The sequence below is a fragment of the Centrocercus urophasianus genome, unplaced genomic scaffold, assembly GCF_019232065.1.
Source record: "Centrocercus urophasianus isolate 14NV4802_14NV808 unplaced genomic scaffold, USGS_Curo_1.0 seq_27, whole genome shotgun sequence".
Lineage (NCBI taxonomy): Eukaryota > Metazoa > Chordata > Aves > Galliformes > Phasianidae > Centrocercus > Centrocercus urophasianus.
The window spans coordinates 11,904,668-11,927,664 of NW_024884833.1; the positions used below are offsets into that span (position 1 = coordinate 11,904,668).

A 22,997-nucleotide genomic window follows, 5' to 3' on the forward strand; every position below is an offset into this window, starting at 1 on the left:
TAACAGAAGGGATCAATTTGTTACTAGCAAAATTTTATAGCCTGCAAACACACAGAGATAGTAGAATAGCACTTCTGAACAAATGTGGATATTATTACTGCAAAGCAGAAGCCAACTTAATCCCTACTGAAGATTTTTGTCTCATTGGAAAAACATAAAATACGGGCTACTATCAATGTAGGGTTTGAAGTAACACAAAAAGAATAAGGTAAAAGAATTTATGAATTGAATATGGACACAAATTCTTAATGGCATTTCCAGTTATTTCAAATAACAAAAACGAAATAAAAATTTCACAAAATAGCATGATCTAAACCACTCGAAGTTGAATCCAGAGCTCTGTGATATCAGTGAGAGCCTCTACAATGACCTGAATATGATCTCATCAAAGAATGGCAACAAAGCTGGTGAAGCGCTTGGAGAAAGCGCCCTGCAAGGAGTGACTGAAGAAACTGGGGCTATTTAGTCTGGGGAAAAGGAGGCTGAGGGGAGACCCTATTGCTCTCTTCAAATACCAGAATGGTGATTGCAGTGAGAGCAGGTTTGGTCTCCTCCCACTGGTGACAGGTGACAGGACAAAGGGAAAAGGCCTCACGTTGCACAAGGAAAGGTTTAGGTTGGATATCAGGAAGAACTTCTTTACAGAAAGGGTTGTTAAGCACTGCAACAGGCTCCCCAGAGAGATAGTTGAGTCACCAGCCTTGGATGTGTTTTAAAATTTTCTGGCTATGGTGCTCAGGAATACGATTTAGTTAGATGATTTGTTAGAGGTAGGGTAGTTTGGTTAGGCTGCAGTTAGACTTGATGATCTTGAAGGTCTTTTCCAACCTGAGCGATTCTATGATTCTATGATTCAAGGACTTTCATTCAGTAGGTGTGAACCCAAAGGCGCTCTGACCAGTAACAATATTTGTTACGTATGAAACAGAGGAAGGAGGGGACATGTAGACTTAAACTAAAAACATCAAGAGGTTGTCTGAATTCTCCATTCACCACTCACCATTACCACTAAATAAAATTTTCCTGAACTTGCTGATGTCATTGAAAACATTGCTGTTGAATTCACCATACTATGGATCTTGTGCTATTGCTACATATTTCTTCTAGATCAGGAAGAATTATTTTCTCTGTTGTTTAACAGTATTTGATCTTCTAAGACATTTGTGAGGACCTAGTCTTTTTAAACTTAGTAGAAGCAAATCTGGCTTACCTGTCATAACGCGGGTTCAGAGGAGACTGTCCACCACTACATTTGGGACTGCTTCTAGAAATAGTACTTCCCGGTGAGGTATTTGCTAACCGCTGCAATAGATAAATAATAAGTGCATAACAAGTTTTATGAACATAATATAAACATCAAATTCATCATGATTAAAGTGTTTATCGACAAAATGACTACTGTACATTTTCATGTATATCCACTTGTTTTTAAATAAGCTTCATTCTTTAAACAGGACTAGATGTCCAAAGGCTACTACATGCACCACTTAGGTTCCATTGTTGCCTTAATGCTGGATGCTGGACTTGCTGGCCTCATTCAACCATCCAAAAAAAAAAAAAAAAAAAAGGAATTTCCAAAAGGATTATTACATTGGTTATGTGTTGTCTAGTAGAGTGAAAAAGAAATGTCACTAGATGAGATAGAATTTGCTTTCCTTGTGTATGTTTTGGGGCATGTCAGAAGAAAATTCTATCTTCAATCTTTCTGTCCAGTGCTGTTACTGTAGAACCATTATTCTGTCTAAATTATTTTTCAACAGTTATTTGCTCTTCCAGTGATTCAGGAGTTTGCCCAATTAATAGTTTTAAAGTTTAGAAGGCTTTCTAATACTATAAAAGTTTCAAAAAGGCCCCAAAAAATCCAAAAAAGTACAAAAGGTCTGAGGTGAGATCCCCACTATCAACAGTTTCTGTTAGTTGTTATCCCACTGACTTGCCTGGACAGAGGTTGAAGTTAGATTGAGATCAATTACAAAGAAGGTAGTTTTCTAGAAATGTATGTTTTCAGTGCTAAAGAGCTCCCATGTAGACAATTCAGACACATTTCCTTTGCTGTGAAAGAAACTGCTAACCTGTTCATCACATCAGATACATTTGGTTACAAATTCAGTATTTTCTAAAGCACCTAAAACTGATGGAGAAAAAGCTTTGTTGTTGCACCTTAAAATCTACTGAAATCCAACCACACAAATGTACTCCCACAGAAAGATCACTGAATGTAGCTCAGTTTGCTGAGTACAGCTACTCATAACACATAGCAAAATTATAGTTACATACCAGTGATCTGTTGAACTTGCTGAAACTGTTTTCAAGTGCAGTTCTTAAACCATCATTGCTGTCATGTAGTTTTCTATTAGCTGATCTAACAAGGAAATATAGTTTAACTTATAAAAGTATAACAAATTAAACTTAAAAACTATACAAATTAAGCAAATAAAATTTGAAAAAAATATGCATTTTAAAAGAAAATGTTTTATTCTGCTGTAGATGAATGGTAACGGTTAATGTGGGATAAGAAATTTTGTTTAAACAAATGACTGAATGTAAAAAATGTGCCATAAAGTCTTCCTAAGTCTTTCAGTAACCAGAAGTGGGAAAAAAATAGATATGTTTTTAGAAGGCATGAACAGAACATGGATAGGCTACCAAAAATTGGAGTGTACAGTAGTTGCCTGGTGCACAACTATGTTAGGCTAAAAGGAAAAATCAGAAAGGCAACTAAAACCATTCCAAATGAATTCACCCTTCTAAATGTATTTGTAGAAGTGGAATCTCATACATCTTTTTTTTCTTTGAAGAAATGAGAAGCTTAAATAAAAACATCTGAGAGAAACACAAAACTCAGATGGGAGACAGCCTAGCTTCGTGGTGTCGGAGAGTTGGGCAGCAAGGGGCTCAGCAATCAGCAGCAGCTGGCCTTGTGTGGACAGACCTGACCTCAGCAGGTGCCCTGTCCCAAGCAGTGGGTTTGTCTGTGCTGATGATCCATCCCCATTGCAGCAATGTATTTTTCATCTCTTATTGGGAATATGCATTCTAAATGACTTGTAGTAATTTGCCCATATTTTTCCAAGTCATTCTAAGGGCTGTATTTCCTGCTTCATCCATAACGAAAGGAAGCCACTGCTTTCCACTGTAGTCATGCTGGTGTGTCAGCACAGCTGAGACAAGCACCATTTTCTACTAATCCAAGGCCTATTGGTGACAGGTGGGTAGATGGACTGGATGATCTTGGAGGTCTTTTCCAACCTTGGTGTTTCTATGATTCTATGATTCTACCTGTCTCAAGTATACAGAATGCAAATGTAAGATGAAATTATACAGATCAGTTAACTACATTCCGTGAGAACTGAAGCCATTTTAGTACTTGATAATTTTTCCCAAATCTCATCTCAGTCTTTCGAAGAGCTATAGAAATGTTTACCTGTGCCTATGTAGAGGTTATGTTTCTTAAAAATACATCGGAACAACTAAGAACTTACTGAAGTATTTCAATTTGTCTTTCCAGATTATCTCTGTCTTCAGTATACTCCCGAATCATTTCTAGGTCTCTACAAATAAATAAATAAATAAATAGATAGATAGATAAATAAATAAAAATAAAAAATAAAGTTACATTTCATAGAAGATTTTTTTTTTTCAATTTATTTTGTGTTAGACACAATAGACTTTTTCAAAGTATTTCTGAATTAAATTTTTCAGTGTATAGATCTCTGCTTTCTAGAATACAGTAAAAGCATTTTTACACAAAATAAAATCATTTTCTAATTTCACTGATCTCTGCCAATACATCTCAACAAAAACTGTTGATGAAAAATAAAGGTGAGGGGTGCAGGGTGGAGTTATTGGGTTTGAGCTGGGCTGGACAGATATGCCTTGGGCATCCCATGGGCCCACAAGATGAGGGGCAGCATCCAAAGTTCAGTAAGCTAAAAGTCAGCTGCTTCAGCCTTGTCACAGCATGCCTTGATTTGAGAGGATGTCATGGCTTCCGCCGAGATAGAGCCTGAAAAGTGGACTTTCAGTATAAAGGGGGCTATAAGAAGAAAGAGAACAGACTCTTTAACAGGATCTGTTGTGATAGGACAAGGGGAAATGATTTCACACTAAAAGAGGGGAGATTTAGAATGAGTGTAAGAAAAGTCTGTTATGGTAATGGTGGTAAAGCACTGGAACAGGTCGCCCAGAATTGTAGTGAATGCCCCATCCCTGAAGACTTTCAAGGTCAGGCTGAATGGGGCCATAAGCAACGTGATCTAGCTGTAGGTGTCCCTGTTTAGTGCAGGGGAGTTAGACTAGACGGCCTTTAAAGATCCTATGCAACTCAAACAGTTCTATGATTTCTATGATCAGTGAAATAATTACATGAAAGGATGCACTGCTTCTTGAAATACCTTTTATGTTATATGAAGACAACTGTTTAGTAACATTGTCATAAAGACTCTTCTAAATCAACCTGAATGTCTAGAAGCAGCAATTATTTGCTCTAGATGAACTAGCTGAAAGGGATGTGGAAGGCTTCTGAAACTATTTTTGCTAATATTAGTAGAGATACTCTTCAGGTTGAAAATCATGGAGGGAAAAACTTGTACTCCTAACTGAAATACACGTTAGATTTCCTTGAACAATTTTGAGTGTTTGCATTATGTACAGACATAGTTCTTTCATATATTTGACAACACAATGCAGTAGTCATGGTAGACTTTATATAGTGTCAAATATTCACCTGCCTATGGCAAATTTAGAGAATAAGTTACTGGCTTAATACATTATAACAACATGAAACAAAAGATTCTTTTCCTGGTGAAGGTAATGAAGTAAAAGCATTTACCTTTCTGTGTTCAAAGTCTGATCTGCATATTCACTTTTTAAGCTATCTAACTCACTCTGGAGAAAAGCGATATTTGTTTGTGCTTCTAAGAGGTCTTTCTTAAGTTTCTGGTTTTCCTGTATAAAAGAAAGATTTAAAATATTAGCTGTCAAAATCACCTCCATAAAATGCTGGCATATTATACTGTGACGCTTAAATAAAAACCAACATAACACATAAAAATGAAACACTAGGAAAGCTCAGCAGAGATGGGAAAAAAAATCAAACATCAGAGAATTCAGTGAACCACTAGGCAAGATTCACTGAAATTTGATTTTTGGATTTCACAGCTCCACAAAAATGGGACTGTACCATTTTAAGCCGTTTCTAAATGTGATACCTAGAATGTGCATAAACATTATATAGAACTCTTCTTTTGAAGTTAGAGACCCTCATATAGGTATCAATAACTTTAGAAAAACTTTAGAAAAGTTTCTCTCTTTTCTTACTTGTTAAATTATGCATTTAATTTAAATTTAATTATTTATTAAATAATATCAAATATGAAAAAAACAATCTGTATTGCAAGAAGAATAAAACTGAAGCTAAATTAATGATTTTATTATAATATTTAATAATAATGTATTAATGATAAACACTTCTTACCAACAACATATCATGTATTCTCTTTTTCAGTTCAATCACATCTTCCCTGCTATTTATGTTTTTGGATTGCTCCTCAACCTACAAGAATTATAATATCACCCAATTAACGTACGTACTTGATTACTGTCATTCAAAATACATAAAATGTAATTGAAATCATATCAAATAACTCCAAGAATGTGTTACAGGTAGTAAAGATTTAAAAATCAACAGTATTCCCAGCTTTATGAGTAGGGAGCATTATTCCAAAAACTTCTGGTCTTCTGTACAATTTTTTACATTAAAGCATTACAAATACTTAATTTTTACTTTGCACTCTGGAATTTGCTACAGGTATTGAATGTGTACAACTTGGAACACAAAACCCAGCAATTGAGAAGACAGTAACAGCTGTATCTCTACTAACATATATATATATGTATATATTACTTCATCTACTGTCAATTCTGTACAGTGAATTTATTAAAAGCTTTCATGTTTCTCATGAGAAATTTCTATCAGTGCTCTTCTAAGTTCAATTCAATGTGAAAAAAATAAGAATAAATCCTCAATGGTTGCAAAAATTCTGGTCAAATTTATATTCATATCTAAGACGTCAATTTACCTTTCAATCGGGCTTTGAATTAATAAGGGTGGAATTAGATTTAGAAATTAGATTTAGACTAGTATTAACAATTCCAATAGTAATTTCTGTTTGAAATTAGAGCTCAAACTTAACCATAAAAACTGAAAGAAATGTGCTCACTGACAAAAACACTATATTAGTTCAATATATTGCATTTATTTTTGATGATGTTTTTGGTAGATGAAATTGCCAATTTCATCTACCAGAGAATCACAGAATGGCCTGGGTTGGAAGGGAGCTCAAGGATCATCAAGCTCCAGCACCCCCGCAACAGACAGGGCTGCCAACTTCCACATTTAATACTGAGCAGCCCAGAGCCCCAACCACTGTGGTCTTGAACACCTCCAGAGACGGGGCACCCACAACCTCTCTGGGCAGCCTGTTCCAGCACCTTACCATGGTACTCATAGTAAATGTCTTCTTGACATCCAACCTAAATCTTCCCTCTTTCAACATAAAACCATTTTCCCTTGTCCTGATGATATCCCTTTCAAAGAGTTTACTCCCTCTTGTCTATAGGCTCCCTTTAGGTATAGAAAGGCTGCAATGAGGTCACCTGCAGCCTTCTCTTCTCCAGGATGAACAAGCCCAGCTCCCTCAGCCTGTCTTCATAGGGGAGGTGCTCCAGTCCCCTGATCATCTTTGTGGCTCTCCTTTGGACCCTTTCCAACAGCTCTCTGCCTTTCTTGTATTGGGGGCTCCACACCTGGACACAGTACTCTAGATGAGGCCTCACAAGAGCAGTAGAGAGGGACAATCACCTCCCTGTCGTTCTGGCCACACCTCTTCTGATGGAGCCCAAGATATCATTTGTCTTCCGAGCTGTAAGAGCATACTAATGACTCATGTTCAGTTTTTCATCCATCAGGACCCCCAGGTCCTTCTCTCCAGGGCTACTCTCAAGGACTGCTCCTCCCAGTCTATAGATATGTAGGATTCCTCCAGCCCAAGTGTAAAACCTTGCATTTTGCTGTGTTGAACCTCATTAGATCCACTCGGGCCCACTTTTCAAGTCTGTTTCTAGTTCTATTAATTACAATCAGAGGCAATATATTAGATGTTTTTGAAGTATCACATACAAAACTAGTTAACTGCAGTGAAAATATCTTGATGGATTATTTAGCAAGAGAATTTGGCTATCTGGTCTCTTCACTATGTATTTCAATAGATTATACAAAATGTGTACAACAACACAGAACTACAACATTAAAAAAACTTATTTTTAGTTGCCATTTACCTAGGCATGTAAACTTTGAAGGCTACATTTTGCACATCATCCTGGAGAAGGCCCTTCATAAGGTCAGAATCTCTTACACTAAAATTTCAAGTCATGAGTTCAAGCCACTTACCTTTTTAAGTTTTTTTATAGTCACCTGAAGATCCCCAACTTCAGTATCATACTGGCGCTTCAGCTCATTTAGTGCTTCTTCAGCTTTTCGTTTCTCCTATAATATGTTTTTTTAATAAATGTTCAGAAAGGCTTCAAATGTTTCTTAAAAGATGCATCTACCAACTTAAAGCCAAACTTGTTTTTCCCAGTAGATTAATGTGTGTAATTTTGTCTTCACACTTAGTCAACCACCCCTTCCTTAGATCCACAGGCACTGGTTCTACTGTTTCAGTCCACTTATAAAATACTCAGAGAAACAAAACATTGAGGTAAAAGCAAAGATACGGGTTCAGCCTTGAATTCAGTGTTTGCTTTCACTTTGGTCTCCTGCACTTAGCATTTTAAATGTCTTAAACAAAGCCAAAAGAAAAACGTTTAGTTTTCATTTTCACATGTATGTAGGTGTGTATTACATATACAGATGTCTGTACAGACAGACATGCAGGTCAGAGCATTGCACCCTTACTTTCAAAGCAGTCTTTCGTGGTCTGGGATAAAACATGCTAGGAACAGCACTACTGTGCCACCATTAGTTAGTTACTCATTTACTTCAATTTTGTTTTGCTTGCAAGCATTTCACTTTTACAGGTTCATATTTGGTGAAAGACACGCTAATGGCAGCATCCTTAGTCATGGGAGTTTCACACAGCAGTTGATCTTAAACCAGCTGCACTATTGGGGAAATCATTTTAATTCAAGGAGACGTGGGACTGGGACAAAGACTTTAGGACTGATAGGAAAAGCATGCACCCAGATCTGCCTAGCACTCCTGGGTTCGCAGGACAGGGGGACAGATGGCAGTAGCAGGACGTGCTACCAGACTGGCAGGCTGTGCTTCCGAACAAGAGATGGCAGGTGTGGACTTTGTTCAGAATGCAGTCAGACGTTGACATCCGTGTGTTAATATAATAATCAGTCAAAGTAATCAGCTTAAACTGGATTCTCTGACTGCTGGCCCCTGTACCAGACTCTTATGTATTGTTGGTAACTATTTGCTTCCCTGAAGAAATAAAACAGAGGATAGGCTCATGCTGAAGATACCATTACACAGAGGCAGGTGTCACTGTGGCGTGAGATCACTCTAGCAAACAATGGTCATGAGTACAGGCTGTAAGATTAACGGCTGAGCACAATCCCACAAAGTAAATATCTTACATTTACTCTCAGGGCGTTTTAGGAGGTGGAGTACGAGGAGCTATGAGTTACAGAAAGTGTACATGACTGAAAATGAGAAAAGCACTGCGGGAAACAAGTCATAGCCCATCTTTGATTCTGGGTGTGAAAACCCCATCCCAGCTCAGTGACAATCTGAAAACTAACACTGATAAAATCTGCAACCTGCTGCCCTGCCATTTCTTTACACTTCAATCCAAAGACTAGATCTAGCTTAATCACTGCAAACTACAAGGCATTTGGTTGCATCATGAGGGCCCTTTTTAGAAACTAAAACGTAAACTGTGTACAGATAACAGGTAGCAGCCTTTAAATAAGGATCACACCTAATTGCAGATGTTCTCAGACTCAACAAATGCACACATCCAGTTAATCTTTTTACAGTAGGGAATAAGATTTATAGGGCTTTTTCCAATGATTAACAACTTCATGCAGAACAGAAATTTTCCAAAGCAAATGCCTATGTTTTCTAAATAAAAATGCATATTCTCCATGGGAATAGTAAGTTTTTCTGTTCTGAAAGTTTCATTGTAATTAATTAAATAAACATATGCTATTTTGCTGAGATGGGATCTTTTTTTATGCTTTGTATTTTGTTACTAGGAAAACAACAGACTTTGACAGGAGGAATGTTTCCTCTTGTACAGAAAAAAAACATTTGAAGCAAATCTGTCAGAACACCATTTTCCTTCACAGCTCAATTGCTAAGAGATATTTAAATTCGCCCCATTGGCTGACTGCACTTCATTGCTTCCTGTTTTGCAAATGCTTCTGTGAAAGAACACATACCAAATACGTAAAGGTTCAGTAGGTAGCTTTTGCTACCAAATTAATGATCACAGCTAGAATACACATTTTAACTAGTAAACTTCTTTCATTCACATTAGAATACTTTGCATGAACTGTTGCTCTTACACTTACTACAAAGCCAGGTAACATATATCACATAAATTTAGAAATACTTTAACAAGAAGCAGGCTAGACAGGCAGAGCAATTTTCTTATACTGCTTTCTGCTTAGAATTAGACACTTATGGTTCTACTCAAGTTTTCAACAGGAGAGGGGAAAAGGATTCTTGTACTTCACATGAAGACTGCAAGTGAGCTGAAACAACACCTAAAAACTGATCACACTGAAACAAGTGAACTCTCCATCAACTGAGAGGTCCAGGCCCTCATACTCTGTTATCACAAACATCCTCTCTCCTCTAGAATTCTCCAAACTATAACTGCAGAATCAGAATGCATCAGCAGGTGAAAGAAAGATTACGGCTTCAGTCGGATGAAAAAATGAAAAATAAATGATCTGAGCATTAATTACTTAAATTCTTCCATTATTAAAGCAGATTCCACCATTTTCTGGTGAAATGCTACTTCTCTTTTGTTTTTTTTCTCATCAGTTACCAATACTCTTCTCAGAAATAAACTTCTTTGCATGAAAATTATCTTATAAAAGAGCTTGGTTTCTTTTCTCACTTTATTTCTGAGCAGCCATTCCCCTTTGGGTAAGCATTATCAGAATACATTTTCAACCTCATGGGTAGTTTCTTTTTGTCCAGGCCCTGTTTACAGTGCCTTTGTGTTAGCCTAGCAGCATCAAAGACTCACCTGGCCATTAATCCTATACAAATCCACAGAGAGCTTAGTCACTATGAAATTGTGCAAACAAAAAATACTCACTTCCTTTTTAACTTTTTGCTCAGCAGCCTGTATCCGTTGTTCCATCTCTTCTTCCAGCTCACTGAGCTGAACTGCTGCTTTATCCTGAGCTCTAAAATTTAAAAGTAAATATTGTTTTAGAAATTGCCCTGTGTCTTGACAGAAAATTGTGTGAAATACATTTGCTGAAATGGATAAGATAGACAAACATGCGAAAGACGTTTAACAGTGAAAACAATTTTAAACATTTAACAATGACCAGACCTTGAAACTGATGCGATTGGGAATCAAAATCATAAAGCAGTTTGAAAATACATACAAATTAGGTTTTAAATTATAGCTGATATCGTATGATTATTGTGAAAGATACCTCATATCGAAAATTAAATTACAAAAATAAAAGGCCCCTCTGGTTATCTTATGACAAGGCTGTAAGACAATAACAACAGCAACTTGCACCATCTATCCTGTCCTGAGCTAATCTCCTTGAAGCCAGGGAAGCAAAACTATGTTTTTTAAAATGAAATTGTAATGGGAGTGGATGCTAAACCACAAAGTTACAGATGTGAAGACTAGTCAAAATGCTTAAGGGATTAGATGTAAGAACAAAGCCAGGACCTACCCAAAACATGAACAGGGAATACTTACATAAATGTGCGTGCATGTAAACAACTTCTGAACTCTGTTTATGAAAATTCTGTTTGGCATATTTTGTCACTAATCAACAGCATTTTAATCCAGCAAGATATTATAAACAGAAAAGTAACTGCATAAATGAACTAGAAGAAAGACTCAAAATACCTTTTTACAGCAATGGCCAAGGTTTCCATCTCTGTGCTTTGGAGTTTGATCTCTCGGATGAAGTTCTTAATGACATGCTCGTATGGCTGGATTAATCTTGGTTCCACTATGTGTATGTTCTGATACAGAACACTGACTTGCTCCTGTCTAAAAAGATAGATAGTTCTTTAACATACTTACTTGGAACAATGCTCTGTAGAGGTTTGAAAAACGCTATAAGTTGAAGTGTATCTCTTTATTGCCTATTTTTTAAATTTAACAAGTAAGACTTTGAATATACAGCAAAGATACATCTGAATTCTTCTAAATGATTTTTACTCCTTCTATTTCTTTAACATAGCTACTGCAGAAAAACTTTTTAGGTTAAATAATTTTTTTTAATTGTATCTGTGATACACTGAAGAGTATACCACTGGAGCAATCCATAATGTAAATCAAGATTGGCTATAATGATAAATTACGCATTGTGGAGAGGTTTACTGGTCTAAGAAACTGAATAAAAAAATTTAAAGGGGATAAGAATACCAACTACCCAAGTAAAAAAAAAAAAAAAAAAAAAAAAAAAGACAGTGACATCACTATAGGGAGTAAAATAAAGAGAGAAAAACAACCCTGCAATAATATGGAAATAAATAAGCATGGACTGCAAAACTGGACGTTAAGAAATGCTACTTTTCCAAAAGAGTGGTCAAGTGCTTGAACAGGCTGCCCAGGGAGGTGGTGCAGTCACTGACCCTGGAGGTGTTTAAGGAATGTTTAGATGTTGTGTTGAGGAACATGTTTAGTGAGAACTGTTGGTGATAGGTGAATGACTGTACTGAATGATCTTGTAGGTCTTTTCCAAAGTCAGCGATTCTATGATTCTACAAACTCACCTGATAGATGTAAAATTTACCCACGGAAGCTTGGAAGAATACATAGCTACCCACATAAAACTCAGGGCTCCCTTAGCTACTGGATGTTTTTCACGTTTTTTGTATGAACAACCTGATGGGAGTTGTAGCAGAACAGAGAAAATAGCTCTCTCATTTAAAACAAATTATTTTGGTCCTGCTGTCTACAACTCTAATAATGACAACCTTGCTTTACATCACAAAAAAAAATTCTTTTTGGTAAAAAGTTAATTCCATGAATGACTCGTGTGGAAGACTCATTGCAGTAGGGAAAAAGAAAAAAGTCTCTGTAGATCCTTGAGTAATTAAAAGCTCTCTTGAAATTTATACTTAAATATACTTAAAGGCTGCTCCAATGCAAGAATAAAATATTCTGATTCCTATTTGATCAGGACTCACTTCAAGTGACTGTACACAGTTTTGATTGTCAATTACAATTTGATTGTTGACAAGATTCAGAGATAAATAATAGCATAAGCACCAAAATACTCTAACACATATTATTAGATAAACAGATTTCAGGTCACTAAACAGTACACCATGTCACAGCTTGTGTTACATGGCACTTCCATAAGGCAATTTGTAAGAGCAACGTCTGCAACAGAATTTAGTAATCCAAGGACAAGCAAAGCTGGCTGCCATGCAGACAATATACCAAAACATGAGCAAGTATTCAAGAGCTTACAGACTAAACAAAGTGGGAAAAAAACCAAAAAGAGAGCAGGTCTACAAATGTGCAGGAAGCAGATCTGTAATGAGGAAACACAGCATACCAGTTGCAGAAAGGCAAACAAAAACAATGTTTTGCAATTACTAGTCTCACAGCATTTATAACACATCATGAATGCCTGTCCTCTTTTTATTGTTACAGGAAAGCTTAACCTTTGATTTAAAGATATTCCTTATTAGATAGCTAACATTTTCCTATCTTCCATAAAGATAGTGATGATTAACTCATTAACTACAACCATGACATCAACAATCACCGTGATTTGACACCTGAAGCACTTTTACAGTTCAGATTATCAGCATTCCAGAACTTTGTATATTCAATATGGTTTTCCCACTGAAAGTATAATTTCTTTTACTACAACAGCAGTATAATTGTTTTAGCTGAGTCCTGTTTTAAACAACTGAAATTTCAACAAACCATAAAATCTGTTTGTAGCTGAAATGCAGATGTTTATTTTAATACACAGAAACATAACAATAGCTCATAAAAATACAGATTTTCTGAGGCCAGGGGAATTTGTGCGTGCATGCCAGTTTCTCTCTTGCAAAAAAAGGCTTCTGTTTTAGGTGTACTTAGCATCTCCAGAAGATAATTTAAACTCAACACAGTACTCTGACTATGTATGCATAAAACTTCATTTTCATAACATACTTAAACAGAGTAATATTAAGATTCACAGGTAGGTACAGTGTGTTTTTACTTGATATTTCACCTTTAGAAAAAACAGTCACAGACATTTTCCTTTTTCAACCACAGTCATTAAAACTCCAAGATAAATACTCACACCAGGATAAAAAAAAATAAAAATAAAAAAATAATTAAAAAAAAAAGTCTTATCTCTTCAAATATACACTCTTTTTCCTCTGTACTACACTCAGAAGTAAGTGAGATTTCTGCAGTGAAGGATTACTGCACAACAGAGAATTTCAGCATGGTTCTGATGACAGCAAATACCACAAAATCCGTTGGTGATTCATGTTCAGCATATCTCAGTTAAAATGCAAGTATATAGCAGATTTGTAGTATTTAAACAATGACTTCCAAGTACAAGCAGCTGCACAAACAGTAAGTTTAGTGTCTCGAGGTGATACCATTTATAGCATTCCTACCGTACTTCCATTACTGTTGATTAGCCTTGAAGCTGGAGCATGACTGTACTTTAAACATTACAAAACACAATCTCTCATAATCCCTCTATTTGAAATTCCATTTATTTAGATAGCTGGGTATGGTAACATATGCTGCATTTCATGAATTCTTAGCACTTCAGCAGTTGTCCTTCAGAGCTGCAAACACGTCACTAAAACAGCTAACAAACTATTCCGGTATAATTTCAGATTTTACACAGAAGCAGCTGCTGTGCATATTTGGAACTAGCCACTGAACAATGCCACTTCGCACAGCGTGGGTGTTCACAAATTTCTTTAACAGTGTGGTGTGTTAAACAGAAATGACAGTAGTAACAGTGAGATGGACAGAACTGTAGAATAATAGAATGGTGTGGGCTGGAACGGACCTTTTAAGATTATTCCATTTCATCCCTCCACTTCTATAGGCATTGACACTTCCCTCTACATCAAGTCGATCAAAGCCCCCATCCAGCCTAGTCTTGAAGACCTCCAGGGAGGGGGAATTCACAGCCTTTCTGGGGCAACTTGTTCCACTGTCTCATCTCTCTTACAGCAAAAAAATTTCTTCCTGGTATCTAGTCTCAATTAGAAGTTATCTATCCTACATGGTAGATACACTGAGCACAGTCTGAGTGACTGGAACAGGCTGTCCAGAGAAATGGTGGATAGTCCCTGGAGACATGTAAGGTCAGGCTGGACAGGGCTCTGAGCAGCCTCACGTAGCTGTAGTGTTTAGTGCAGAGGAGTTGGACTAGATGACCTTTAAGAGTGTCCTCCAACTCAAACAATTCTATGATTCTATATACGAATTTAAGAAATAAAAAATATAAACACAAGATCAGTGTTATGAAGTTATGTTTTTACCTTCAATTTCAGTGTTGGCAAGGAGATGTCTGCTAACAACTTTATTTCCTAGAAAGCAAACAGTGGCAAAACTCTTTTACCTAATACTAAGACAATTTGTTACATGAGCAAATGTTTACCTGAGCCTTTTCCAAATCACAAGTTACTAAATCATGGTTGGATATTTAAGGACATATATCACCTTTTTCACAAGCACTTTATCTTTCTCACCTTATCTTATGCAGGGTTACTCATTTGCTGCCTTTAGATGGAAATGAAGCTATCTTCATAAAACTATACAGCATCTCAGTCTGTACTAAGAGTCCAGGGATAAAAAACAGCACATGACTATCACCAGAAATCTCTTGTCTCATGGACTGTTACTGGCTGTAGTACAAGAGAAAATGCAGTGTCTTACACTGAGGAACTGGAGAAACAACCATTAGTTTGGCCTTTCCCTACAATACTTTGTTCCAGAATGAAAAACGTCTGTATTATAAGGAATATTGTAAAAAATCTGTGCAATTTTCATTCTCTTTGTAAGAATGTCTGTCACTCTCCCTTGCAGCTTTTTTTAAAAGCTCATGCAAATACACATACCAGAACTGAAGATAAGAATTAGTCTCTCTACACTACTGTGCCCCTGCCATACCACTGTCTGCTTGCTTTAAGATGCAGTAGTAGGAAGCAAAAAATAGTTACTATGAGAGTTAATTCTGTGTGATGAAAGAAGTATCTTGTACTTATTATTCATCCTCGGTCCATTGACTGACTACCATACAGATGGACTCAAAATATCTGTGACCTTGTTTTATGAGGGTTAAAAAACATAACAAAGCCCATTGAAATAAAACCATGCAGAATCCTGAAAAGCACCTGCAAGGCTCTTTTAGTCTCAAATTGGCCAGTGAAACTCCCAATGACACTCACCTGAGTACTTCTATTGCAGCTTTACAGGAAATCTTATTTAAAAACATTACTCAACAACTGACGTAAGCAACAGAAAAACAGGAGAAATTAGTCATGCAACAAAACTGAGGGAATGCTACTTAAATGCTTATGCCTTCCACTACCTGAAGGGTACAGGAAAGCTGGGGAGGGACATTTTATTAGCGCACGTAGTAACAGATCAGTAACAGTAACAGGAAATGGTTTTAAACTGGAAGAGGATGGATTTAGACTAGATGTTAGGAAGAAATTCTTTATTGTGAGGGCAGTGAGGTATTGGGACAGGTTGCTCAGTGAGGCTGTGGATACCCAGTCTCTGGAGGCATTCAAGGCCAGGCTGGATGGGGCTCTGAACAACCTGATCTAGTGTAGATGCTGTAGTAGGGGGTTGGAAGTAGATGATCTTAAAGGTCCCTTCCAACACAAACCATTATATAACTCTGTGATTCTAAGAGAAATTGTTGTTAATCATTTCTTTCTATATTTTAAATCACTCCTATTTTTACGTGTTTTACTAATTATTAGTAATGCCACTGCAACAGGGGAAAATGGTTGCAACGGACATTACCAAGAATATTTGTATGTTTCCAGCTCCCACTGAATACATATTATTTCTTTTTGCATGTTTGTTAGTTATTCATATTATTTATCAAGAAAGATTTCATAAACAGATTTTACTATGATAGTTGTTAAACATTCAGTAGTCTTTGCAGTATAACAATTCAGAAATTCTTGATTCAGTTTCAACAAAATTCATGTGAAATGCTCTTAAGGGTGCCCTTAAGTTCCTCACTAATTTAACCATAGGCATCCAATTGCAAATGCATAGAAAGAGCTTTTTTAATACACAACATGAAATAAACTGTCCCACTGGACCCTCTAGTTGTATGTTTTCACAGCCTACCCCACATGCTTTTTTGCTGCTTCTACCACGTACAGGCAAAAGGCATGAGTGGCTTGAAAAAATACAGTACACTAGACAAGTTCTTCTCTGGCTTTACCTTACTTCATCTAAAAGAATTCATTATTTTAGTTTCCCTTCTCTGTAATATTAGTATATGAAATTTGCCACTATTTTTGCATCTTCACATGACAGCTTTTGTATTACATAAAGTTACTGCATTACAGAAAGAAAATAAATCTGCCCTGAGAATAATGCCATCTGTAATATAATAGATCCAAAACACTAAACTGGAATAAGGAGGAGCAAAGGGGAAAAAAAAAAAAAAGAAAAAAAAAAAAAAGGGGGGTTTAGAGGTATCAGATACAGATACTTAGAATACATTACATGGCATAATTCCATTTAAACCAATTCACAGCAACTCCTAGTACTGTTCTGGATGGCTGAATGTACAGTGGTAGTTGGCCTACTGGTCCACACTCTCAATACAGTTCAAAGAACATCGGTGGAATTTTATAAAAAAAAAAAAAAAAAAAAAAGACTAAGTAGTTGCTGAGGTTCTTATATCCATTCCCTTTGTAATTCCCATGGAAAGTAAGCTGGGTTACACGGTCCACTTAGTTTCACCTAAGTGAGTGTATTTGAAGCACCATTTTCCACCAACTATAGGACAAATCGCAGTAAGCCAGCGGAAAAAATAAAAAAATCAAAGATTTGCCAGTGATGTTACAGTACCACTTTTCCTTGCATGATAAAAATTCAGTTTGTCTTCCTTCCATCACTATTTGATGGTTAGTTACCTGCGTCTGCTTTAGAAAGCTAGAGACTTACAAACAGCAACATAGCAAGATAAGCTATAAACTCACCAGGATTAGAGGTGTCCCTCTGGGCTGGGATTTTAACAAGAGGTAAGAAAACTTGACCAAATCACAGAGTCAGAATATCCCAAGTTGCAAAGCACCCACAAGGATCACTGAGTACAACTTCTGGCTCCAAACAGGACCACATAAAAATCAGAACATATGACTGAGAGAGGTGTCCAAATGCTTCTTGAACCTCAGAGGCAAGAGGCCATGACTACTACTCTGAGGAGCCTGTTCCATGCCTACCAACATATGGCGAAGAACCTTTTCTTGATATTCAATCAGACCCTCCCATCACAGCTTCATGACATTCCTTCAAGTCATACTCATACTTCTACAACAAAAATCCTTACACTGACTCCAAAGAATCCCTTGACAGTTTTCTGACATTTGCCTTCACTTCTGTCCTCTTCCTTATCCATGTTGTTATAGTCTTTCAGGCAATGGAAAAACGTGTTTTTTTATTTCCGTAGGTGTAGAATGTGCTCCTGTTTCTAAGCTTTAGAATGTTCTCTATTGCAACACCATTCCCAGTGTAGCTTATAAAAGTACTCATTGTCTGTAGAACCTCACATCTAACATGGATAAGAAGGGATGAAATGTAATGTGACCTGAGCCAGGAAAGCCTGAGTACGAGGAAGAGAAAGGGGTATTACAATCTGACAATTGTCCTTACACTGGAGATAATAACCTCTGTTAGCTACCATGGATAGAGAAATAGCTTGTACAGAAATGCAAACATACTGGATATGTAGCTGGGTCACAAAAAGGTGGGTTGCCTTGAAAGTAGTGCCTCTTATTTATTTCCATGGAAACTACAACTGATACAATGAGTACAGTGACACTATTTGATAGAGCAAATTCACAGCTACAAAACAGTATTTTTCAATATAGTCAGCACTATTAGCTATGCATTTTCATCAGCAATGAACAAGAGCCTAAATGCTGTATTCATAAAAACCTACACAGCAGAGGTAATCCACTGTCACTGCTGAAATGCGCTACCCACCACCTCACTGTGTTCACATCCACTGTTGTCTTGTCAGAGATGCTTGTCATGAATCAATGAATGTCAATGGGTGCCCTTTTTTCCACATGGAGGAATTCAGTGACACCCCCTTTGCTTCATATGCACTTCCATGTCGGACACCATTCTGTCAGACTGCCCCTCTGCTGCCATCTCTCAGACAGCAACAAAATGTAATGGAATATTGATGGAAACGTTTAACCTCCATTGACATACTGACACCATACACCTCTGTTGTCATGGGTCAAAAGAATAACATAGAGAAATAGCATTCTTTTCAGAGGAGCCTCTGTAAATTATATAATATAGTTAATGCATATAAGTAACAAAACCTATTTTAATTTTTATTATTTTCATTTAAAAATTGGAAAGAAAAAAAAAAAAAAAAGGAATGAAAGGAAAACATAAAACAAGTGGGATATTTGACCTTGTTTTTGTGAAACAAACCGCATCAGTCTGGTTCAGTGGTAGTGTTTGCAGTTCTTAGTGACCTCTCAAAGTATTTCCCAGATGTTTTTGATATTATTCCTCCTTGTTTCATCCTTGAAAACAATTTTTCAAAAAAGGTGCATGGTGCCAAAAGTTATGACAAGTGTACAGTGTGATTGTGAAGTGAGGGACATCCTTCTCTCTCATAGAAGACTAGTGGAGAGACATAATCAGATTTTTCAGTTGAATATCTGATTCAATTTTAAAAATGTATTTATGTTGAATTAAAAAGAAGTCACAAATGCATTAAAAAACTGACTACCTTTTTGGAGCTCTTGAAACCTATTCTCAAATTCCCTTACAGCAATGGAAAGCACAGCTGCATATTCTTTGCTGTTCACAAGACTTTTAGTCAGCGTATGAAAATGCATACAGTTATTTGCCGTCACTTAAGTCGGCACTGCACTGCACCCTCCCCATGCCCTGGTTGCAGCACAGATGGTGCAGATTACACATCAGTGTTTGGTTATTCTGAGGGATGGGAGTCCACCTGGGGCTGGGCCAAGCCATTCCGAGCCACCGCCATGATTGCATGGGGTGCGAGACAGATGCAAAGTGAGCGGGGCCAGGCTGCATGCAGCCCCAAGGGCGTGGGTTGAACAAGTCTGGCCTAATACTTTCTTCTTGATTAAATGCCTTCAGGAAACACATGATTCCATGAAATTTTCATACAGAAATAACTTCCAGGTGTTTCTCAACCTGAAACATAGTGTGTTTTTCACTACCAACTTAACCTGTCTTTTCACAGATTGGATTGTATCGAAAGAAGAACAAATCTACAAACTCCATTTGATAGTCTAGGCAAGAGAACCTCAGCTGATTCTCAGGGAAGGAAATTTTAATATTTCCATGGAATTAGCACTGTTCTCTGCCTGAAGGCAAAGGAGTAGCTTGGAGCAGGTAGTGGAGCTGGAGTAGAAAAAGTCCATGGGACAGAAGGAAAAGATGAAGTCTGTGGAAAAGGAGAACATCCTGAAGGATGGACTTACGGCTCAGGAGCTTGAGTTACAAAAATTTCAGAAAAACAAATGCTGTAGAGCCTAAGTTCTTTCGCACAGAAACTATTTTCCTTAAAAGGAAAAAAAAAGAAAACAAAACAAGCCAAGCAAGAAAGCCTCAGGTGGCTCCGAAAGTCTTCTATCTCATAGAAAGGCATCAGTCACACTTTCAGCAAGATTGCATTTGCTAGTCCCTTGTCATGAGATATATTAAAAGATGAGATGTGATTATTGCAGCAAAGTTCCTTTTTCCAGTGCTGTGATAAAAGAGTTCCAAGCAGCTGCTTTTCCTCAGGCTTTGCCTCTATTGCCTCCCTGAGAAACACATATCCACTTCCAAGGAAATCTCCAGTGTTCTCCATCTCTTGGAAGGAAACGCAATCTGTCAGCAAGACCTGAGCTGTGCTCTGCATTGGCTTTGTCAAAAATCCATCACAGCTCATGAGAGCACAAGTGAAACTGGTTTTTCTGCAGCTTCTCTCCTCTCATGCAGGCCAGCAGTACATGTTATGAGTACCTCCTGCCCTTGCACTTTAAGCAGTTAATGTTAAAATCAAAACTCTTTTCTCACTTTACCACGGCCCCAAATCCACATTTTCTATACAGATCCAATTTGCCAAATATCACCTGCTATTGTTAAAAGGGATTCCATTTGTTCCTATAATACACCAGAATGTACACTACATGCAGCAGTTCAAAATCTTAGTTCTTTCTGATTAAGAACTTCAAAATAAAAAGTTCAGAACTTGTTTCCTGAGAAGATTTTGGCTATGATTTACTGACATATATAAGTGTCATAGAGCTAATAAGAATTCTCTTGAAGTGCCAGCAGATGTTGGATTATTCTGTTCCAACGATGATGAGGAATGGAAAAGCACTGCCATCAGGAGACAACTACACATGTTTAAAGGAGGTAAGGGAGTAGAGAAACAGATCTGAGGATGATCACATATTAAAATGGAATGGAACACTAGTTAACACAGCCAAGGGCTAAAGCCTTTCAGCACAAGCAGTACACTGGAGAACTCCTGCCTGGAGCACCAAATAGATACATTTCTTAACACCTTTTCTGCTGCTGTGTCACCACAAACACTTCCTAGAGGAATAGACCAGCAAATAGGTCTGAATTTACAACAAAAAACATCTCCTGCAGCTCACACAGCTATACTCTATATGGGAATTCACATCATAGAAACCAAAAGCACTGCCATCATTTGTGTTAAACAGCAAGGGAGAAGAACAGCTTCACACATTATACTGGCATTTTTTGTGCTCGAGGCACAATTGTCTGCTAAGTACACATGAAGATAATGACCAACAGTAATTTGACTCATGTGTGCCCCTCACCAAGACATATAACTGAACCCAGCCCTGAAGATCTCCTCAGATGGACAGGGAAGAAGCTGGACTGAAAACAAACTTTTTAAGTCATTCACCTTTATTTAACTACAAGAGATCACTGCATAAGTTCACAGAACTGTGCACCAAACTACAGAGTGGCATGATTCACCCCACAGTAACAATATTTTTTAAATATTAACTGAATTCAGAATATTCTGGAACTAGGCAGTACCTAACAGTAAACAATGCTTATCTGAAGACTACTTCTCCATTAAGGGCAAAGTTAGGAAATTAATCGGTGGTACAGGGGTTTGCACACCTGCATTTATGATGGCTTATGCATGGTATCTGAAAGCTCATTTTCAGAGAAAGAGGATGAACCATGTGTACTAGAGACAGATTCCTTTTCGATTTCCATCTCTCCCACTCTATCTCCCATGCCTTGCTTTTCTTTTAATAGAAAACATAGCACTATGAAAGAATATGACAGTAATGTGCTAGAGTGTGGCCAGAACACAGAACCTGGAGAGACCAAACCCCACAATCCTACGTGGCTGAGATCAGGAAAAGTAGACTTCACTCATCCCCACTGGAGGAGCACCTTCCTTGTAGTTACTTTTCTCATGATTTTCCAACAGATGTAACTGCAAATATAAAGGGTGATAACACTGACTGCTTTGCGCACTAACATAAGTCTGGATTGTTGGGGTTTTTTTTTTGAAAACAGATAAAGAAAAAAATGAACTGGCAAACAACTAAAAATAAATAATTTAAGCAAAACAATAAGCAAGTACTTTTCATGATTTAATTATATTCTTCCATTTAAACCCTCAGACTCCTCTGACAGTTTTAGGATATTCACTATTATTCACATACTTGATCCAAACATTTTCAGTGGGACTATTCACATAAAGAAAAACTTATACAGACATTTCAACAACAACAAAAAGTGTGTCATAAATGGAAAAAAGCTGAGCTGCAACAAAGTCTGCTTCCACAGCTTCAGGACAAGAGAGATGAAAAAAAAAAAAGGAAAACAAAGGGCACACTGTTCTTGGGCTGACGTTGGCACAACCTAACAAACACAGCCAACTGTGAAGGGTGTTCCAAGGTATTCACAAAGCTGAGCATGAATGGGAAACATTTACATCAGGCAACAGCCCACCTGACACACATACTTAATTATTGATGCTCAGCTGTGTTTGCAATCTGACGCATTACAATCCCAAAGTAGTATAATGAAATGACAGGTTTGCATGGTGAGGTGTCAGAGGGACACCCATCTCCAGCTCCAGCTATCCTCTCCCGCAAGAGTCCAGCTGCACTTGCATTGCTACTGCTGTAGCACATATATGGGCTTACTGCCTAAAGGAAGGCTTTCACATGCCATCATGGGTCCTGAGTCACTTTTGCATCACCTATTGAGCTACTGTCTGCCTTCAGGCTAAGTACTGAATTGCTGCTGCAGACTCTCTAACAAAGAGGGTTTACTTCTCTTTGTCTCCACTTACAGCAGGGAGGACATCAGGAACTTGGTATAAAAGATGAGATCATTCAGAAGTCACTGACAGGCATAGAACATTCCAGTATAAGCAGTGTTAATTACATTGCACTTTCAGGAAAAGAAAGAGAGAAAGAGGGAAAGAAAGAGAGAGAAAGATGGAAGGAAGGAAGGAAGGAAGGAAGGAAGGAAGGAAGGAAGGAAGGA

At 37.4% G+C, this 22,997-nt stretch overlaps 1 protein-coding gene across 1 annotated transcript in view; it reads right to left on the reverse strand.

Annotated features, from left to right (window-relative positions):
- The window catches only part of RASEF (RAS and EF-hand domain containing), a 41,379-nt gene that overhangs the window by 16,467 nt on the left and 1,915 nt on the right, over positions 1 to 22,997 (reverse strand). Inside the window, exons 2-9 of the mRNA XM_042826960.1 lie at positions 11,124 to 11,270; positions 10,344 to 10,434; positions 7,451 to 7,546; positions 5,477 to 5,554; positions 4,832 to 4,947; positions 3,483 to 3,551; positions 2,278 to 2,362; positions 1,211 to 1,302 (exon numbers count right to left, since the gene is read on the reverse strand). Coding sequence (XP_042682894.1) covers positions 1,211 to 1,302; positions 2,278 to 2,362; positions 3,483 to 3,551; positions 4,832 to 4,947; positions 5,477 to 5,554; positions 7,451 to 7,546; positions 10,344 to 10,434; positions 11,124 to 11,270 — 774 coding nt within the window. The remainder of the gene's footprint in view (positions 1 to 1,210; positions 1,303 to 2,277; positions 2,363 to 3,482; positions 3,552 to 4,831; positions 4,948 to 5,476; positions 5,555 to 7,450; positions 7,547 to 10,343; positions 10,435 to 11,123; positions 11,271 to 22,997) is intronic.